Source organism: Drosophila simulans, chromosome 2L, assembly GCF_016746395.2.
Source record: "Drosophila simulans strain w501 chromosome 2L, Prin_Dsim_3.1, whole genome shotgun sequence".
Classification (NCBI taxonomy): Eukaryota; Metazoa; Arthropoda; class Insecta; order Diptera; family Drosophilidae; genus Drosophila; species Drosophila simulans.
This window is the reverse complement of record NC_052520.2, coordinates 18,388,861-18,409,694: the sequence shown is the minus strand read 5'-3', so window position 1 is coordinate 18,409,694 and position 20,834 is coordinate 18,388,861. Positions and strand designations below refer to the sequence as shown.

The following is a 20,834-nucleotide window of genomic DNA, read 5'->3' as shown; positions in this document are numbered from 1 at the left end:
GATTTAGATTGCCTCTAAAACAAACCAATTAAGAATAATTTTCACATTTAATTTGCTCTCTTTGTCAGCTTTATTTGATTCTCGCGATTGTTTTGCACAGGCAAAATATGAAGTTCGTAGATATACAGACAAGTGGCTATGATGTAATGCTTAGAGCTACATATAATATATAGATAGGTGTAATATAGCATATATATTTATGTGTGTAATATGATACATCGATTTCAAAAAACAGTTTTTGTATCTTTGTCTGGGCTTAGTCAATAATCCGATAGGAAAGCAAGCTTTTCAGGCATCAAAATCATTCGCAGTGCCTGCGAGTGTGGACATAAAGATTACTCGATAGATATCAGGACTATATGGTACGAATATAATTATGCATAAGGGTATATGTGTGATATTAGAAAAGGTTTTACAAAAACTTGCTTATCGACAAACGTTAATCGCTTAATATGCTATATGCTTTAATAACTTGCAAAAACTCTCGCTTCATTTGCTATGTTCTTCGTTTAAAAATGTTCTTTATCAAATTGTGTTATCAGTATCCTCTTCTAAAGTAAAGACGCCTAAATCGTATCACAGATAAATGTGTTGGCCGAGTTCCGCGCTCGGATCGCACATTGGCATAACTTAGGCCTATAACAAATGGATCTATAACTAGCCATACGAACTAAGGGGTTGTTTTTCCTGGATTTTGTCGTGGTTGTGTTGGGTTGTGGCTTCGGGGCAGATTCAGTTCTGCCACCATAGGGCGCTCGTGTTCCAGATCCACGCGCCCGACCCTACTCAACGATGCTGCTGGGGATTGGGGGGTCCGAAGGCCTGCATGCTGTAGTACCGCTCGCTGTCCTCCTTGACCACACTGGTCACGTGGTGGAACTGGCATGGATGCGAAATCTGTGACTTCGGTGGCAAGGGAGCCGGCTTGACGCGCTTCTGTTTCTTCTGCTTGCGGGTTCCGGCCACGGTTAGAGCCTCATTCTCCGGATTGCTGACCAAACGCTCCACGTGCTGCCACAACTCGCGTGCCGCATCCGTGGAATCGAAGCTGAAGCCAATCATCTGCTGATGATTGCTGGACCGGCACATGGTGTGGAACGAGGGACCGGCGATCCGATAGTTCGACAGGTTGTCAATCCGATCCGACCACAGGGCGAAGCAGGAGCCCCTCTCCGCCAGAACCAGAGTAACTCTGGGTATGGCTCTGGCCTTGGAGTTTCCCTTGTCGTGCAGTATCACCGGTATGCCGGTGAACACCAAACGCCAGTCGCCATCGTTTCCGGTTCCCTCGTAGAGATTGGCCAAAGCGCCGCTCACGAATATCTCTGTACCCAATCCGCCGAAGAAACTCTCCACCTGACCACGTTCGTAGTCCGATAGATTTGTGTTGCTCGTGGTGTCCGTGCTGATGGTATCCGCATCGATATCCGAGGCGTTGTACAGCGATGTGGTTCCATGGGCGCTGCTCCTCTGTGCCGACGAATGCGAGTGTGCCGACCAGTCCGGATGGAGAATCAGCTCGTCCCGGGGCTCCAGGGAGGAGCCTGTGCCCTCACTGGACTCCGATGGTGGCGCCGAATCGCTAACGGAGCCCAAACGGCGGCGTGTCTGCTGCAGTTGATGCGACATCTAGTTGGAAAAAGAGAAGAGCGAGAGTGCTAAATTAGATTTCTGTGGCAAAAGCTTTTCGGCTGCGGTTTTCGCTGCAAGTGGAGTTAATGCAATTCTCTTTTGCCATTTTCCGCCACCTCGCAAAGTTGGCAACCGACAATAAAAACAGTTGGAACTTGTATTTAAAATGCGACTATAAGATACCCGGTACCCAATTGGAAGTATATACTCGATAGGTAGCTGCATTTCTTGAAAGAAAATACATTTAAATGCAAAACACAATTGTAATAATCTAATTATAGTTTTCAATTATCGAATTAAGCGCATGAATAAATCAAAACAAGTGAGTAATCCGTTTGTAGTTGTATTTTCAATACATGATATGAATATCCAAATGAAAGCACAAACACTATATACCCTCGAAGCCCACGAAATACCACGTAAAACAATTCCCAGTCGCAACACGAGTTTCAGTTTCGGATTCTCTGGTTCTCTAATTTTTTATTTACTTTGTTGCCCTGCTGCAATTGCTGCCAAGTTAAAAAAAAAAACAAAAAAAATATATATATACATTTTCATTGTGGTCGCTGTGCTGGAAATTAAACACAATCAATTTCCGCTCCAGAAACTCAAATCGTAAACAAACAATATAATACACAAATTTATGCTCAATGAACAATTTGCCCAATTTCATTTACTTAGCGAGTTCAAAAATGGTTAAATACAATTGACAACGTGAGTAATTGCTCATTCAGTTTTAATCGACGGGTGTTAAGTGAATATTAACAAACAAAAGAGGTTAGAACGACACTTTTTTGCACAACGTGGGTAATTAGCTGAAAAATTCATTCAAATCTAAAATCCAACTTCTAAATTTTCCGCAGATTTTTCACTGTGGCAGGCAAATTTGAGCTAATATAAACCAAAATCCAAAACCAATTAGAACTCCCACACAGAATGATACATTTGCATGTACAGGTGGAGGAATTTACATTTCAAAGAACTCACGTCCTATGCAAATACCTTTAAAAAAGTTTTAGCCGAAAACTACGTGTACTTACAGGCAAACAAATTCAGAGGCAAAGCGCATAACTAATGAATATGGAGCGTTCAAATTTCGTTAGCTTCTCCAACTCAAATACCAGAAAAGCTAGTCCGGGCACGTGGACATTGGCACGTTTTAATTAGCGCCGCAAATTGCAGGTCACGACGTAATTAAATTATTTAAATTGCTAATTTTCCCAAAACACAGCGGAAAATACACGGCAAGTGCTAAAAATGAAAGTGATAAACACTCGAACGCGTTTTAAAGTTGTCAATGCCCCGACCGACGGCAGCACCAATAAATAATAATCAACAAATTGGAGGGAGGAACTAAGAAAGCTCCTTACACTTCAACAAGGAGGATGCCGGAATTTGTCCAGGACACGCAGGAAGTGGCTGTGGAAATGTATCGCGCATCCGCCGAAGCTCTTTGGCACACTTTTGGCCAACTTCTGGCAGGCAGGGCCAAAAACTTTGCGCTGGCAACTTTGTTTGTTTGGGTTCTGTCGCCGTTCAAAGAACCATTTCGGTTGGGGGCGGGGCAAGGGAGGAGTGGCACTGCAACATTAACACGGTTATCTATAATTTACACGCACGGGGGAAAGCGGAGCCTCCTAACTGCGGTGATTTCTGGCTGCCTGATGCACATTTATTGTGCTATTACTTTTCTGGCCCGACGATGTCCCCTGCCCGTTTGACCCAAAGGCAAACGACTTTCCTCCCTTGAGTGTTTTTTTACGTGTCCTGGTCTGCCGGCCAAAAAAAGTTTTCAGCTACAGTCAGAGGCGCGATATTAGCAACAGGATATATTTATTTAAAAAAACCTCCAATAATAGCAGTTCTTTTATTGGGATTTATGAAAATTCGTACTATATATTTAACAAAAAAATACAATTTTTTGTTTTGTCCTCAATTTATATATTTTTCACAACTGTTTTATTTTTTGTTCACCAGCTTATAGATTTTTGTCAGTTGCTGTTTGCTAACTTTTATATATCTTCCAGCAAAAGATTAATTGCCTCACTTCCCCAGCTCCCCGAACTTGGCAAATATATTTAGTGCCGAGATTTATGTGGCTTCATTACGACCACCCATCAGCGTCCCTAGGAAACCAGTCCAAAAGATATCTTACACCCCTGGAGAGCAGAGGGACGTTCGGTCTATGCATGTATATCGAACATTTTGGTCAAACAATTAAAAAAATATTGTCCCTTCTTCGCTATATCTTTTCTCGGCCCTGTTGGGGCCACTTTTTATTGTTGTCATGGCAGCCGGCTGCCAAATGAATATTTAATGTCACCCCCAACTGTCGCCAACCATCCTCGAATGGCCTTCGGAATATCGAACGGCAAGTTCAATGTCAAGTTTGTTTCGTACCACGCGGCGTATGCGTAATTTTCGTTCTACCCGTTTGCCATGATTTCGGATTTTATTAATGGCCTCGTGTCTACTTTAAGCTAATAATCGGCAAAAACAACATGAGAATGGGTAGAAAAATAAAAGCAAGCTATTATTTATGGCAATCATACTATATGTACGCATACAAATTGCCCAATTCATTTTAATTTGCCAAAAATGGGTAAGAGAAATTGTAGAAATGAATTTAAATTTTCATGTGGGAAAAATAGTACAGCTAAATAAATGAAAATGGCAACTTAGGCTTTACTTAAAGTTTCAGCTTCAATAAAACGAACCAATAAATTAAAAGGTCTTAAAACCAAAAACAAAACTCGGTTAAAATATCAAAAATCATTTGCAGGTCAAGCGAGGGAATCTAACCAAATCCCCGGGGGATTTTTGGTGAAAACATGTTTGAAGAACTGTCACAAAATTTCATATTTCACTTTATTTGTGTCAGTTGACAAATGTTTGAAATTGACAGCCATAAGAAATAAACGAAATAAATCAAAAGTGTATGGCCAAAAAGTAATTTTAGATGTCAATAGACGCCTACACCGTAAAAATAGAAAGCAGAAATTATAAGAAATAATAATATTCACTGAAAGATTATTAAGCACAGGAAACGGCTTTCTCTCGAAACCAGCGATCTAAAACTTCGAATTATAGGGAAAAAGTAAGAATCGACATGATTTTCCTCTGCGTGCTGGAGATGGCTGGAAAACCCCATACACCGGCAAGACTTTTCATCGTGGGACAGGTCAGTGAAAATGTTGGACATGTCAGCAGAGTCAGAGAGAAATCAAACAAATTGCCGTGCATGTACTACAATTGAAACCGTTAGCGGGGCGGTGGGCGTGGCCGCCTAACAATGCCCAGTTTTGAAAAAGAAATGGAACAACAATGCAATGAGCAACAGATACAGGTTGGTTGGTTGGTTGGCTTTGAGGCCTTTATGTTAATTTCTGATTCGTTTCCAGTTTGTTTTCCCCTGACCTGCGCTTTATGGAAACCCACTCAAGTGCATCCGCGCAGGAGTGGCAGCGCGTAAGAGCAAACGTGCTGTGATTTAATTTTTTCTGTGACGGTCGGCGGCAAACAAAATAATTCAACATACATACCTATAGCGGCTATTACGAGTAGCAGGAAAATGCGGGGAAAAACTCAATTAAAATGCACAAAGCCTCTCGTCTCGCCTGACCTCTCGTTTTGCTGGCTCCTTTCCATTTTCCGAGGACAAGCAATTATCGCTGTTGCTGTGCGCACGTATGTGGATGGATCAAAAACTGCTTCAAGTCAAATTGAATTTGTTATTAAAACCCAAATTTACACGCCGCATTCTGATGACATATCATCATCCTGCTTCGCTGGAAGCCAACTTCAATTTCAAACGCAGACGATGGAGCTAAGTTGACGTGGTCGCAAATCGCGAGTTTCCACATTCCCCGCGCTGCTAACACATGGAAAACGGAAAATTTTCATCACAACAACCGAATATTTTTTCGCATAAACATGCAAATTTATCACTCAAACGCAGATCTCATCTTCCCCGCCCGTTGCACTCATCTGCTGAATGAGTAATTTGCATGTAAATATATAAAAGCGAGCACATACTATTTTCCTGTTCGCTTTTTAGCATTTGCTCATGAACTTCGCCGTTGACGAGAACAACAAACTGTCATACAAAGCTTTGCCATTGTTCAAGGAAATTTTCGCAAAACGATGGAGAGGGGGGCGGTGAAAGGGGCGCCGGACTATTGCCTTCAAGTGACTAACAAGTTTCGTTTGCGTCGTATCTGCACTTGGATAAAAGAAATACGCTGACGAAAGTAAAAAAATAATAATATCTCTAAAATATATGATCACAGACTAACTCAGCCACATTGATGATCTAACTTAGATCATCTAAGGCATTGAAGGCACAAATATGTAAAACAGAAATGTAACTTTACATTACGAAATGTATATTTAAAACTCTTGTTTAGATTTCCCAATGTATATTTTGTATATTTACGCTACATTTCTCTACAAGCATTATGGTTCTCACTCAAGTTTCATTGCGCTCTGGGGAACAAGTTTTGATTTATGACCAAATTGAAATGGCGAACACAATATTTACGTAATAATTCGGTGGAAAAACGCACAGCAAGCCCGTGTTTTTGGGTGGGGAAATGTATACTACAGCTTTATTTCAACGAGTCGTGGAATAATTAGATTTTATTTGTGGGAAAACGAACAGCACATGGAAGTGAATTGACACGTGTCTGTTGGCAATAATGCAAAACAAACGCTTTATGACTTAATGTAAAACAAATGCTTCATGACTTCGTGTACGTGAACATTATGAATCACAGGCATTTTTAAACATTTGTTCACTTCGGTGACTAAAAGCCAATAAATATGAGCTTGAGGGGGCGAATATGACATATCAACAATAAAAAAAGGTTAACAAAAAAGCTAGCAAGAAATCAAAATCCGCATAAGCTGCTTAACATTTTTTCTGCAGAATTCAAATCGCGTTAATGCACTTATTTATGGTTTTTATTATAATTTAGGTTGGTTGATTTTTAAAGTAATGAGCTCAATAATTTAATGATATATTGGATGGGTTTAAAACGTTTTAAATTATAATTATTTCTATGAATGATTAATAAAAGTGAGAAATCATGGTGTTAGTCTCCGTAATTATGTGTATTCATGTTTCTGCTAAATTTTAAACCTTTAATTTGAAACCCATTGTGCATGAAATCACCGTGACGTTTGGTAAAAAGACGTCAGAATATTCTGGCCAGGCTTAAATAATTATTTTCTTGCAATATTTTGTGCACCTCCAGGATCTGCCAAGTCATTCAATTGCCTCAAACAAAAAAAGCCCTCCTCTACTTGTATTTGGCAACTTCATTCAATTTGTGGCATGACTTGCTGCTGTTGCGGCTGCGACTGTTGCTGCTGCAAGCCATGTTGCTGATGAGCCACGGCAGCAAGCTGTTGCTGTCATGAGTTGGCAGAAGCCATCGACTGGAGCCTGCCAACCCAATAAGGAAATATTGAAATTGCTTTTGGCAAACACTCAATTGAAAAGGACCCATCGAATTGCCCACCCAATGAACTTGCGACCCAAACTGCAACATAGTTGTGGGAAATTGTGCAGAACGACTTCGGGTCGGATACATAAATTTATAAGCTTTTATGCGAGCGCAGATACACGGGCTCATTTAAATCAAATTCCCACAGGCCACGTCAATTATGTGGAGCAGCAACAAGTGGTTACCTGTAGGATCCCCTTTTGCTCCATTGCTGTGGAAAATTGCCTCCGGTGCGACAACAGCGGCAACTGCAATGCATTTTAGCCTCGTTTTTTGCTACCCTTTTTACACAATTTACATTTTTTTCAACTTTGGCATGCAATGGGCGTGATTAACAACTTCCCCTTGTCGCCGAGGAGTGAAGTGAGTGGATGATGGCAACTTGCCTTGATTCACTTGGTTAGGCATTGAAACTGACACTTTCGAGGCAACCTGGCTAAAACGCTAACTGCTCGATAAAGCCATGGCAAAACGAGAGACTGCGTTATGCGTAATGGAATTAATGACTGATTGACACACCAATCGTTATGAAAGCCTGGCTCCCAACGTGGTAACTGAAGTCTTAAATTACAAAACAATAAACGAAGGGAAGTAAGTCCATGGGAGTGGTTAGCTTGTGGGCTTTCATTGATTGACTATTTCCTTTATTATCAACCATGATTTGTCAGGGATTTGTATATCTAAAAACCTATATAAATAAGCAATCGTGTACTGCAGACTTTTTCAGTCAAGTTACCTATCCTTGCGAATGAGAAATCTGTTGTCAAGTGTTCACCTTTTGTTCTACCCGGAGATGCGTAACCGCATTGGAAATCATTGCCCCAAGATCCATTGATAATGCTACCCATCGGAATCCATTGAAGCGACGCCGATGACGTTGCGATTTTAAAATAGTAAATATTCTTATCAACGAATACAATAAATCAGAATACATTTGTCAGATGGGAACGTGAAACGAAAAAAGTAATGCAGATAGCTGCATCTTCAACTTAGGAACAAAAGAATGACCACAACTAGGTAATATGGACTGGTTAATGCCCATTAATTTGATTAGTATAGAAAACATGAACATTTAATTTGTTAAATTTTGCTAAGTGCAGCGCTTTGTCTTGAAGTTTTCTTAGAATTTTTGAAATATTTGACAGTTGGTGATTGATATAATGTTGAGCGAATAGCCTGATAGATACCTCCGCATGATGGGTATTTTTTGGGTACAAAAACTTGCTCCAGACTTTGATAATAACATGGTACAGCCCAGGGGCTGTATAAATTACTATCAGTCCGCTCAGAACAGCCATAAAGAGAAACAGGGAGATAACTGAAGGCGAATGTGATGTGATAGTATGCCCGGAATTTTTTGTTCGATTTTTTCCCTCCCGATTCTGTTCGAATTTCGGTTTTGTTATTTTGGTCAGACAAGATTGACTTGCAGTTGTTGCCAGTTGCCAGACGAGAAGAGCCGTGATTCGATCGCGACTTTCGATTTCGTTTGGCATCTTCATCATTATCAATACCATTATCATTATCGCTATCATCCGCACAGGGGCTGCCAACTCGCAGTAATTATCTGCATCGGGGCAGACGTCCTCAGAGAATCGGCTTTGGTTTTCCAGACCTCAGGCACCGCCAGTCTGTCAGGGCACTTCGAAGTCGCAACATCATCAACATAATGTGGCTGCTGTTGCCTATTCTGCTATATTCGGCGGTATTCCTCTCGGTTCGCCACATTTACAGCCACTGGCGACGCAGGGGATTCCCCTCGGAAAAGGCCGGCATTACGTGGAGTTTCCTGCAGAAGGCCTACAGACGGGAGTTCCGACACGTGGAGGCCATCTGTGAGGCCTACCAGTCGGGCAAGGATCGGCTTCTGGGCATCTACTGCTTCTTCAGGCCTGTTCTTCTGGTGCGAAATGTGGAGCTGGCCCAGACGATTCTGCAGCAATCGAATGGACACTTCAACGAACTGAAGTGGGAATATGTCGCGGGTTATCGCAGGTTCAATTTGCTGGAGAAACTGGCGCCCATGTTTGGTACCAAGCGATTGTCCGAGATGTTCGGGCAGGTCCAGAAAGTGGGTGATCATTTAATTCGCCATCTGCTGGACAGGCAAATTCAAGGATGTCCACTGGAAGTGGATCTACAGCAAAAACTCAGAGTGTAAGAGGATCAAGTCTTCTTGGCTTAAACTAAGTTAATATTCTTTTCCCTCTTAGTTATTCCGTCAACATAATTGCCAATCTGATTTACGGCCTGGACATTAATAACTTTGAGCACGAGGATCATATCTTGACCAGCTACCTGAGCCACAATCAGGCCTCGATACAATCCTTGTAAGTACACATAATGGGAAATCCCACTTGAAGCATACCAATTATTCCATCATACCTTCAGCACTTTGGGTCGCCTGCCGCAGAAATCTTCATATACCTACCGCTTAAGAGATCTCATTAAACAAAGCGTCGAGCTACGTGAAGATCATGGACTGATACGCAAAGATATTCTACAACTGCTAGTCAGATTTAGAAATGGAAACGAAGTTAGTGGCGATAAATGGCAATTGGAACCGATTAATGGTAAGTTTTAAAGTTTTTAAATTGTGAAAAGCAGTATTAAATTCGTTATTTCTAGAAGCAGACAAGCTGTTGTCCATCAAACGCTTGGCCAAAGTTGCCGAGGATCTCCTGAAAGTTTCCCTAGATGCAGTGGCTTCAACTGTAACCTTCACTCTCTTGGAAATCCTGCAAGAACCTTTAATAGTGGAAAAACTGCGAGCGGAAATAAAGGAGCTGAGCAATGAAAATGGCCAGCTCAAATTTGAAGAGCTTAATGGTCTTAGGTATATGGACATGTGTTTGAAAGGTATGTTTAATTTTTAGAACTTAATCAGAGATGTTTGAGTGATTTTGACATCTGTCTATTAACTTTACAGAAACGCTTCGCAAATATCCACCTCTACCCATTATTGAACGTGTTTGCCGCAAAAGTTATTCGCTACCCAATTCAAAATTCACAATTGATGAGGGAAAGACCTTGATGGTGCCTTTACTAGCCATGCACCGAGATGAAAAATACTTCAGTGAGCCTATGAAATATAAGCCACTTCGGTTTCTGCAAACTGCCAATGATGTGGGCCAATGTGAAGACAAGACAAAGAGCAATGTCTTTATAGGATTTGGCATTGGGGGATCACAGTGTGTGGGTACGTAAAGGATTCAAATTATTTTAGAAATGTTCAGACAATATTTTTCTCATCCCAATTACAGGACAGAACTTTGCCAAGTTGGTAATTAAAGTGGCCCTGATCAAATTACTCCAAAACTTTCATTTGGAATTGGATGCGAACCAGGTGAAGACCCTTGAAGTTTCCCACCGGCCAGCTCCTTTTATACACACAAAGGATGGGCTAAAAGTCAAATTGAAGAGACGCGAAATAAACACGAAATTTTACAGCTAAACTAAGTTAAGCTAAGTTAAGTTTTTTAATTTGAGCATCTTTTTCAACACTTTGTCGTGTGTGCGCGACACCTGAAATTATGCTATAAATAAAATTCAGTATATTATGGCCACAGTTTCCCCTTCTCGTCCTTGTTGCTGCTGTTGTTGTTTTTGTATATGTCTGGTCGTGTTTGCTTCGTTCGCTTCGTTAACTTTGCAAAATGCCAAAAGGTCCCGGCGCTCACGGTGCGTATACGTAACGTTACACAACACCAAACTCGGCGCATTAAATTAGTCATTCCTATGTGCCCCCATTGTTGTTGTTTACGCCAACACGGATATAAAGACCCGATTCTAGAGAGTGAGATAGATAGATAGGGGGCGTGGCATAGATGGCAGATATCATCTCGGGCGGAAAAGACATGTGCTTCCATTCGAGTTTATCATTAAATTTGATTTGCTTTGTTGCCAATCCAACATGACAGCCGCCTGGATACCAATAGCCCAGGCACCCCTCTTGTCTACCGAAATTGGTATGCTTAAGTCAAGTCCGTCTGTCCACTTCAAGTACTCAACACTACGAGAAAAAAAATTGACAGGAAATTAAATCAGAACACAAAAACAAACTATAGGAATATGTAATGTAGCTTTAAATCAATAGACCAAAGTTTCTTTCAGAAACTATCTAAACATAAATATCACCATTACTTCTGCCACTAAACTTATTTTCCCACAGTGTACCCATCCAGTTCGAGTATGTTCGCAGGAGTGGCAATCAGGGCCGAAAGGCGCCTCTAATGATGCCGCAATTAGGCCGCATTATGGACACATTTATCATCCACAGACCGGACCGGGCAAACGGAATGCGAGATAGAGATGTCACAAACAAATGACTCTAATGAGTGCGTAAAGTGTTTTACATTAATGAAAACTTTTTGGACGGCCGGCCACAAACCAAAGCAACCAAAAAGGAAGAAGCGCCATCAAACTAATTGAGCCCGAGCTGGAGCTAAGCGTTCCGGGACAAATGACCTGGAAAGAGTCCGAAATCAACGGCAAACTTTACGACTCCTGCTCTGGTCGAAGTATTAAAATTGAAAATTGAAATTCAATCAAACGAACAGGGGTTGCAAGAGTCGTGGGGTTGCACCACCATAGAGCCCATGGACAATTTAAAGCCCCTGCCGAAATAGGATGATAAAATCCACTGGCACGACTACGACAACAGGAGCAAGTGGCGCTCTTCACATGTTTTGACCCAGTTCGCAACAGGCAACAGGCCAAGTGTCGAATATAAATTGCATGAGATGGAGGATGGAAGATGGAAGCTGGCGATGGTGATTCGGTGGCAACTCCCTTTGGCGCAATCTTGGCTGCCATTGTCCTGGTTACATTTTAACATTACTCATTCCACATTAAGCGCTCAACGCGCCACCAGCCTCGCCCGAAAAACCGCACAATTCCAGTTTTAAAAAGTTGTGCATAAATTATACACAGCGAGGAGTGTACAATTTTCGTTTCTCCTAGCATAAATTATGATTTATTTCACCCAGGGGACAACAGACAGGCTCCGTGCACTGCTAATTTCCATGTAAAGTTGTTGTCCAATTAGTGTTATTAACTTACCATAATTTCAAGATCTGTTTTCGGGGTTAACTGCAAGGAGATAGAGAAACGAAAATGGCATCGATTAATCAAGTGCACATTTATGGAGCTGTGCCATTGAACTTTTGATGGCAAAACGAAACCAGATTGCAATTGAACAATGTTTGAGATACATTTGTTACAAACAAGCTGTCCCCTTTAATTAGCCTATTGACATATGACTTTTGGCTTGGCTTTTATTGTTTTTGCCCAGCCAAAGTTGTGCAACACTGTACACTGCTTAGGTAAAATCACTTTAAAAGCATTTAAGTGGCTTAACTAGGGGAATTATTTGTTATGCGCTAGACAAACAGAAACTTGAGCGTTTTGTATCGTTCAATTTAAGCCCACAAATATGCCAAATATTTGCATAATAAAAACAGAAATTTCTTTACACAACAAAGAGGCTCTCATAAATAATAGGGCTATTATTTTAGCAGTTTTCAATAGCTGAGCAAAGTTACGTAAATTATATAAAAATGTGTTTGAAATAAAAAAAAAATGCTTAAAAAAAAGCACGCACATTTTTTCGCATGGTCTTTATTTTCTTTAATAATTATACCGACTTTAATTTCAGAAATTTGTTCTGCTTTTTTTGACAACTGCAATTATCTTCGCTAATTGGATGAGAACTTTTCTCGTTCAAAAACTTTCCCACTTGCATGGCTAAGAAAACAATTTAAGTGGCGGTCATCTCATGAGCTTACATATATGTATGAAACCTCTTCACACTTCACCCCCTCACAGAAGAATTCGCCCAACTTTGGCCCGAAAAAAAGATAAAGTAACCAACGACCTCGGAGGTCAGCAGTAATAAAACCAAGTAAATGTTTGGCCTTTAATTTTCCTCTCTCTCTCTGTTGTTTTTATGAATATTTGTTTAACAATTAAAGCTGGCAAGGGTGTTAGTCTGCGTGGTTGTCATGTGTGAAGATTATGATCACCAAGTGCTTGAAGAATAAAGAATACTGGAGAATTTCAGAAAAGCAGTTATTCGGCTTACTTAACAGCTTTACTTCTACACTTCTACACTTAAAAAAATATAAATATGCATTATGTGAGAATGAAATAAAAGGATATTGTATTTAGTATGATGTTTTTAGAACAACTTTTCAATATAAAAGTATGATTAATGAACAACTGTTTTAAAGCTTTACAATTATTTTCTATTCATGCCTAATTACTTCACACTACAACTCTAAATGCTTAGTTCCTTTTAAAGAGGCCGCACTGTCTGCTGATTCAGTTGGTTTACTTTTTCAATTTGTGTGCGCTGCATTCACATAATTGCCGCATGGAGTTGCATGTTGCCTGCGTGCTGCATCCGCCTGCCGCCCTTCAAACTGCACATACATATAAGTATGTATTTATGTATGTGGGTGCATCCACATCATCCATATATAGATCATCTTTGTTCCGAGGAGAGAGTGGAGGATGTTTGAGGATGCCGCTGCTGTTTGCGTGCAGCTGTTTGTTGTTGCTATTGGCGGCTGTGTGCAGTTGCTTTAATTATTGTCAGCCAAACTGTCGCGGCCACCAGTCGCATGTGTAATTTGTTTGTCTGCCGCTTTTCATATCTGTTTCTTTGCTTTTTTTGTCGGCTGCTTCGTCTTCTTTGCACCATATTTTTATCTGTTTCCGACTCTTAATTAATTTATGGCTCTGTCATTTTGGCGGGTGCTTAAATAGTGCGTCGAATTTGGGGCTTGTGGGTGGCACTGCATTTTCTCAATATCTTACATTCAATTATATTATACATTATAGAAATAATTAACTGCATTAAGCTTAGTCAACCTTAAAATAGAATCTCGGTTTTAAGTTCCGGTTCTCGCTTGCCAGAAGCGCAACCTTCCTAATGGCCAAAATCATTTAGCCTTCACTTTCAATTACCCGGCGTAACGAAGCGTCGAGAGCATTTATCAAAATGCCAAACTAGATAACTTAATTAAAGCCCCAAAATCAATCTGCATATATATGGGGCCTGACAAAATCAAAATCTCAGCAGCACCACCCACCGCCCACCGCCCCACGCCCCACAAACAATGGGAAGCAACGGCAAACAACAACATCCGCTTATCGCGATAAATCAAAGCCACGAGTGTTGTTAATTTTCCAAGAAAATTTTGGGTATACAAAGTTTCTTTCGGGGGCATAAAGGAGAAAAGGAGAAATACGTGCGTGAGTGTGCGTGTGGTAATAAAAACAACTTGAATTTATGTTTTCACGGCGGAAAAATTATCTTAAGCCCAGAAAGGGGGAGCTGGATATGGAAACTTCTTGCTCACTTTGGGGTCCAAACTGAATGGCAGTCATGTGTGAGTACATACAACATACCATTTTTGTGGCCACGACGACAAGCGAGTTGCTAATTCTAATTAAAAGCAACAGCAACTGCGGGGGGAAGTCTGCAACACACTCAAGCAGAAAATGATCAACTCCGCGGAGAGATGCGCAGATGAAGATATTAACTAAGCTTCTGCTCGGCTAGACCAAAAGATGTTCCTTGAAGAAGAAAAAAATAGCTGGGGGGAGGGGGTAAGTGAGCAAACCCCTGCTACCGCAGGCCAAAATTAAATTGTGCACATTTCCGTGGAGCGGAAATTGCCCAAGTTTGTCACTTGGAATGAGTGCATACGGAATCTGGGATGTGCGTACATACATAATGGAATCGCCATCCATGAGTTTCCTTTCCGCAAATTGAAATTCATATCATTCACTTTAATGCGAAACAGCACTCCGCCCCCTCAGAATTTTGAACAAAGCACGCAGGTGTAAATTATGTATTGAAATTGTGGAAGTTTTGGTTTACATTTTAAAGCCCCAGAGCGGCGAACAAAACGTTTGCCGCGCCATAATCACTTCCATTGCATTTAACCAGAAATTAGCGGATGCTGTGACCTGTGCGCAATTTGCACTCATAATTAAATTAAATGCCTAATTAATTACCATTAGGCGCGTGCATCAACTGCAAATGTGCCAAATGTAATCCAAATGAACACGTATGTAGCTGCACAGTTGTGCACGAAGTTATTTAATTTATGATCGAATATAAATCAAATCAATAGGTGAGCTAAATTATGACAATGCCACACCGGATGGCCCAAAAGCACAGGTGTGTGTATAGGTGTAAAATGTTTAAAGGCTTCCTTTAAAGTTTAACATATTTTACACAAGTTGTTGGATTAACCCTGCTGAATTGCACTTTCTAATCGCAGTAAGTGTTCTGTGTGCAGCTGTTCTAACTTCCCAAATATCCGTCTTCTGCTGAAAGCATTATCCTGTAAAACATAAACTCCTTTTCCTGCTAAAATTGTCTCTCCTTTAGGTTAAGCTGCCGAAGTTAACCCCATAAAATCCAGGCTAGTCATCAAATTGGCTCCTCCAGCGTGGGCTCTTCATGAACCGGATGAACCTTTGACTACCTAATTCCGGTTGCAACATGCATGTATCTATATCCATTGCCCACAGCTCTGCAGCTGATCCTTTGGCTGGAAATATTCACAACTCCTTCGTTGCCTTCTCTAATTTACTTCACTGCTGCGACTCATAACTCAATGCCCGACTCCTCCCACTTCGTGACTCTGATAACCCTAAGCCACATCCAGATGCATTGACAAAATTTCACTCTGGACGGGAGATGGGAGATGCGGGTCCCTGCTGCTGTGGATTGCAAATTGCGAAGCTTTGGAGACCCGGCGACTGCAGTTGGTTGCAGATGCAGCTGCAGAAGTGGGAACCTTTGGATGGTTGGTTGGTAGGAGTTCAAGCTCTTCTTCAGCGCCCTGTCACATGCCACATTCTGGCAACTCTTTTTGGTACAGGGTATGCAACAGCGCAGGGTATACAAGTACTTTTCAGAAAAGTTTCTGTTAAAATAAAGCAACCTAACCTTTGTGAGATACTAAGTATCTCAAATAAAATATGCAACGTTACAATTAGTTTCTATAAAGTCCGATGTAACCAAAGGGGTATCCCACAGTCTACTACCAAGACCTTTGAAGTCTTTTTTTGTCGGCATGATTTTCGCAATCAGTGGAAAGCAGCTTGAACCGCTGAAGTTGTTGCATTTGTTGGCGTTGCATGGTTTGGCGTGACATTTGGCTCGCAGAGGAATCCGGGAATTGCGGAACAGGGACATGGGACACGAGATTGGGAGTCATCTCCTTCTCGACATGCAGCATAATCTGGCGTAGCTTTATGCCCTGGGCTTTTTTCTGGGTTTCGATGTCACACGATGTGTAACGCCGTTGCCAAATGATGCGCAATTCACAAGTGAAACTAATTTTCCGAACGACAACAAAGTCAATTTTCCATCTAATCCGAAAGGGGCAAAAGTGGGTACAATGTTTATGGTGCCATCGCCTTAAACTATGTCAAATGCCGTTCAATTAAGTTTTCGCTTGCACAATGATAAGGAAAACCTGCCCACTCTCGCCGCCGACTCATAACAGTGACGCCAAAGGGTATTAACACGGCTTTAGGGCGGGGGTTTTGGGGCCAATCGAGGGGCGTGGCACAGTGGCCCGGGGCTCTGGGGCATGTGGGAACATCAGATTGATAGCGTCGCTAAACAACACAAAACTGAAAGACCCCAACGGGCTGGTCTAGCTCCCTACTTCTAATCAAGCACGTAAATAAAGTTAAGGTTTACGTACATATATGCATGAAAGGGACACAAAAGCACAAAGGGGATGCAATTTATTTAGGGAAAATGAAGTTAGGATACCCTAATTTGGAAAAATTTATTAGCTTTGAAAGCGTTCTGAAAAAATGTGACTTTTTGATGTGCTGAAATGAATAAAAATCGTTAAAAATATAGTCTGTAAACAAAGTCATTCATAATCACAAACTAAAATTGGTTGGAAGCTAGATTTGAAAAAATAAACATTATACTAAATTTAAACCTCATGTCTAATATTTATTTGACATGTGCGGCAATAGTTGCATCATAATAATAATAAAATCTGTTACCAAATTTAATATACCCTTAGTAGCAAGCATAACCAATTGTTAGAAGCTCGCTGAAGGGCTGGGATTGCCTTTGGGCTAGTCATCATCAGATCAATGGGGTTAAAACACACACACACACACTCTGCCCTCAACAAAGGCGGCCAAATGACAACCTCAGGTTCCATTCTCCCTCTATATATAGAAAAAGGTATAAGTATGTGACGGGGCGTTTGAAGGGTCTGATGGGTGGTTACTGGAGGGATCCGCTGTTGCTGCTACTGTTGCTGCCCGGCGGCGAAGTACAATAAAAACTGCTCCAACGTTGCATGTAACATTTGATTAGCCTGTGGAAGGGGCACCGTGCGGTCGCATGGACTGGATGGCCAACGGAGGGGCACAAAAATGAGCAGCATATTGCCGCTCGGTGCACTTGGGGCAATGGCAATTAGAGGTTAACTTGAAGTACTCTCGCCCACAAACAACCACTGCCATCTTCTTCCTATTCCTGCACAACCACAGTTCCGGACAAGAACTTATTCAGAACTGACTACAGTGGAGCTTCATTGTAGGAAACTGACTTTAAGTTCGCTTTACAAATTTGACGCAAAAGGAGTGACAATTTGCAGCATAACTTTAACTGGGATCTACACATTGTTACAATGCATTTTATTAACATTTACAGCACTAACAAATATAATACGTATTAAGTCACAAAAGTTTGACTGTACTCTGCCAGGAAGCTGAGGAAGTACATGCTTATATAGTTAGTTTGGTTAATACACGACTTGTTCCGTTTCGGCCCATTTACACCCAAGCACAATGTTAACTTGGTGATACGCTCCCAACATTCTTGGGAAATTTACTTGTTCCTCCACCCAAAACATCAACTTGGCTTGTGTTCGAGTGCAGTGATGTATATTGAAGGGAGGAAATGTGATTGTAGTTTCTGCGGTCACAAGTGAAAACTTGGAAGTTTCGTTAAATATATTTGCCGGGAAAGTTTATTATAGAAGTTTGCCAACTTAAAGCTGCGGAAATGGTTTACCTAATCGGGAATCGGGCGTGAAATGATCAAAGGTGGCGGGTTATAGAATTACAACTTGGTGTAAACACATAAAACTGGTTAACCACTTGAATGTAACAAATGAAAACAAGAGGTGAGTAGGTGGTATTACAAAAAAAAACAATACCTTCTTCAAAGTTGTCACTGCTCAGATTGCATTTAAATCGATTGAAAAATCCAATTTATCCACGGCCAAATCCGTTCTTCAAAATCAATCAAGCCATCCAAAAAGGAAGAGGTCTGAGATTTATCCCAAAATATCCTTGCTACTTCCTCACCAATTTTCCCCCATACTTCTGACTTTTCCACAACCCATCCACCGCAATTTCTCACAGCAGACGGCTCAAGTTTTCCACGTGAAAAATGGCATCATAAGAAAAGTTATTGTCTCTGTTGTTGCCCAACTCGACAGAAGTACAGTGAAGCACCCCACTGGCTACGGTGAACCCTTCATCTGCACTGGCATGGCAGCGTCATCGTCGAGAGTTTATTATGCAATGGCAAAAATTTAGTGCCATTTGTTGTCAACGCGGTGAATGCAACAAATGGCGGAACGAAAGGAGTCAGTGGTGAGCATTAATCGGGCATATTAACTTCAATGTGATTTTAGTTCTCCAGAATAAGATATGAAATTTGACCGATTTTAAACCGATCCTAAAAAATATCAGAATATCTTATATTCAGGACAGTTGGAGTCCAAACCAATCAGGTTTCCCTAGAAATAGTTGAGTAATAAGAAAATTGTTGTTCCAAGCCTTTTTATTTGCACCTAAACTAGTTAAAGATACATTTTATCTGGTGGCATCACTGAAAGCATGAACGAAGTTTTGCCATTACAATGAGGGGGGGCGCGGGGAGTTCGTCTGGGAGCTGACTGTTCACATTTGTGCAGCCATAGCCATTGTAATGAGTTTGTGAGCCAAGTCGAGAGACAATCCAAAGGCAAGGCAACGTAAAATGTTGCAATATGTAAAATTAACATCGCCTTGATTGTGGGGACTTTGCGAGACGAGCGAAGAAGTTTGTTGGCCATAAAGTTCGGAAGTCGAAAGGGTGTCTCTATGGATGGATATTTCAGTCAACAGCACTTACCCGCACTTTTTGCCATCAGCACTGAAAACTGGCTACAAATTTGCCACTAATTGCAGCTGGCGAGGATTCAAAAAACTCATAAAACGGCACGAAACGGAAACCAATTTCGTTTGACAATGATTGTGCGCGATTGATTGATTGACTGATTGATGAACTGGCTAAATTGCTGGACGTGTCGCTGTACGATGTCCAATTAAGACCGAATTTAAGTCGAATGAAATCTATGTATGTTAATCAAAGTCGTCAAAATCAAATTTGTTCGTCGTATCGAAAACAAAAGTGAAATTCCATAGCCAGCGGTCACTGTGATCTCTGCGGTTTTACCTTCTGAATTTTACCACCACCGACTTTGGAGATCAATGTTCGGAGAAGAGTGAAAGTCAAGTCCAAACATTATGTTTTATGGTCTGGGACACCTTTTTTCGCCGGCCAACTCTTTCTTTGATTTGTTGTCTTTGTCCAATTATTCACGCTATGCGTTTGAGTTTATTTAAATTTTGTAAAAGAAACCACAAACAATTAGCTACACCCACGTCGGGGTAAAATTATACCTAAATCGCAGAAAGGGTGGAGTATTGCCTGCGAAATTTTAATTAAATTAAGACACAAATTAAATGATATGGTAATAATGTTTTAATATGGCAACGAAACTTCTGAATTTTTAACCAAGCCATATTTGATCTTCAGCTTTAGCAAATTGAATTAAAATCACTACTTGATTCGGAAAAATCCCCCTTAATCAGCAGCAAGGCTACGCCTTTGGCTAAGTTCAAAAATAACTTTCTTTTACCAGCCCCCATAAAATTTAAGAAGATCTCATTGTGTGGCCTTCGCCGTCAGCGACAATAAGACTAACATACAAAATTATAACACAATATAAGAAATGCTTTTAAATCAGACAATGCAAGTCACACAATAGCCCATCCAAGTACAATTAACTTAAATTTTTCTGCTTCTTCAGCTAGACCTTCAAATTGTTGAAAGCGAAACTTAAAAACGCCGAATGCCAAAAAACATTTTGCCGACCATTGGAAAACCAACTCGAAGACCAATTGTCTTGGGATGTGTGCGGGTGTGAACTTAACTGTATTGGGCAGTTGGCCAAATGTTTGTAAGTCGGCTAAGCCCCCCGTGTCAATCCATCAATCACTCGGCCAATTCCTAATTAGCATGCGATTCATGGGAACAATTGAAAAGTGTTGGTCAAATTTTAAATGTCATGCTCGCACTTGTTTTCGTATTTGGCGGCTGGGGATTATATAGAAATTATATGGACTTACTTGTGCTCAAGGGCCCGAAGCCCAGAAACGTGAGTCGAATTGCAGAGTGCGAATTCACATTTTACTAAGGTCATTCCGCTGAATGTTTGTTTTGCAAATGCCGAATTAACATTTATTTTGCGTGTGTGAAAATCATTTTTGTTGCCGACCAACGTTGAACTTTCCTTTTAGCTGGCTTGTGTGAACAGGAGAACAAGTTCTCGTCCACCTGCCACGCCAAAAATCATTATC

General features: G+C 41.0%; 2 protein-coding genes and 1 long non-coding RNA gene across 6 annotated transcripts in view; 2 read left to right on the top strand and 1 right to left on the bottom strand.

Annotated features, from left to right (window-relative positions):
- Window positions 1-46: 46 nt before the first annotated feature.
- LOC6732692 overlaps window positions 47-20,834 on the bottom strand; it is a 39,841-nt gene continuing 19,053 nt past the window's right edge. For 2 of the 3 annotated variants that reach the window (XM_016180341.3, XM_039291280.2), the window contains exons 3-4: window positions 12,201-12,230; window positions 47-1,629 (exon numbers count right to left, since the gene is read on the bottom strand). In XM_016180341.3, the coding sequence (XP_016025424.1) occupies window positions 787-1,629; window positions 12,201-12,203 (846 nt within the window). In that variant the 5' untranslated portion in view covers window positions 12,204-12,230 and the 3' untranslated portion in view covers window positions 47-786. The remainder of the gene's footprint in view (window positions 1,630-12,200; window positions 12,231-20,834) is intronic. The other variant, XM_016180340.3, reaches the window with a different exon arrangement.
- On the top strand, window positions 4,440-5,211 carry LOC123327171. Its single transcript, XR_006541703.1, has 2 exons — window positions 4,440-4,978; window positions 5,034-5,211. It is a non-coding gene; the product is annotated as an uncharacterized LOC123327171 (long non-coding RNA).
- On the top strand, window positions 8,495-10,707 carry LOC6732691 (probable cytochrome P450 310a1). Of its 2 annotated transcripts, none has more exons than XM_044922808.1 (6): window positions 8,495-9,296; window positions 9,353-9,469; window positions 9,531-9,712; window positions 9,771-9,998; window positions 10,069-10,338; window positions 10,403-10,707. In XM_044922808.1, the coding sequence occupies exons 1-6, from the start codon at window positions 8,809-8,811 to the stop codon at window positions 10,591-10,593; spliced, it is 1,476 nt and encodes a 491-aa protein (XP_044778743.1). In that variant the 5' UTR covers window positions 8,495-8,808; the 3' UTR covers window positions 10,594-10,707. The 2 variants fall into 2 exon arrangements, with proteins under 2 accessions (XP_044778743.1, XP_016025425.1); XM_016178125.3 differs by having other exon boundaries at window positions 8,499-9,296; window positions 9,768-9,998.

Bases quoted from the DNA above. Each gene is read 5' to 3' on its own strand.
- LOC6732691 (XM_016178125.3), top strand. From the start codon at position 8,809: ATGTGGCTGCTGTTGCCTATTCTGCTATATTCGGCGGTATTCCTCTCG. The intron at 9,470-9,530 runs GTAAGTACACAT...TCATACCTTCAG, and splicing joins CAGGCCTCGATACAATCCTT to CACTTTGGGTCGCCTGCCGC. The intron at 9,999-10,068 runs GTATGTTTAATT...TTAACTTTACAG, and splicing joins TATGGACATGTGTTTGAAAG to AAACGCTTCGCAAATATCCA.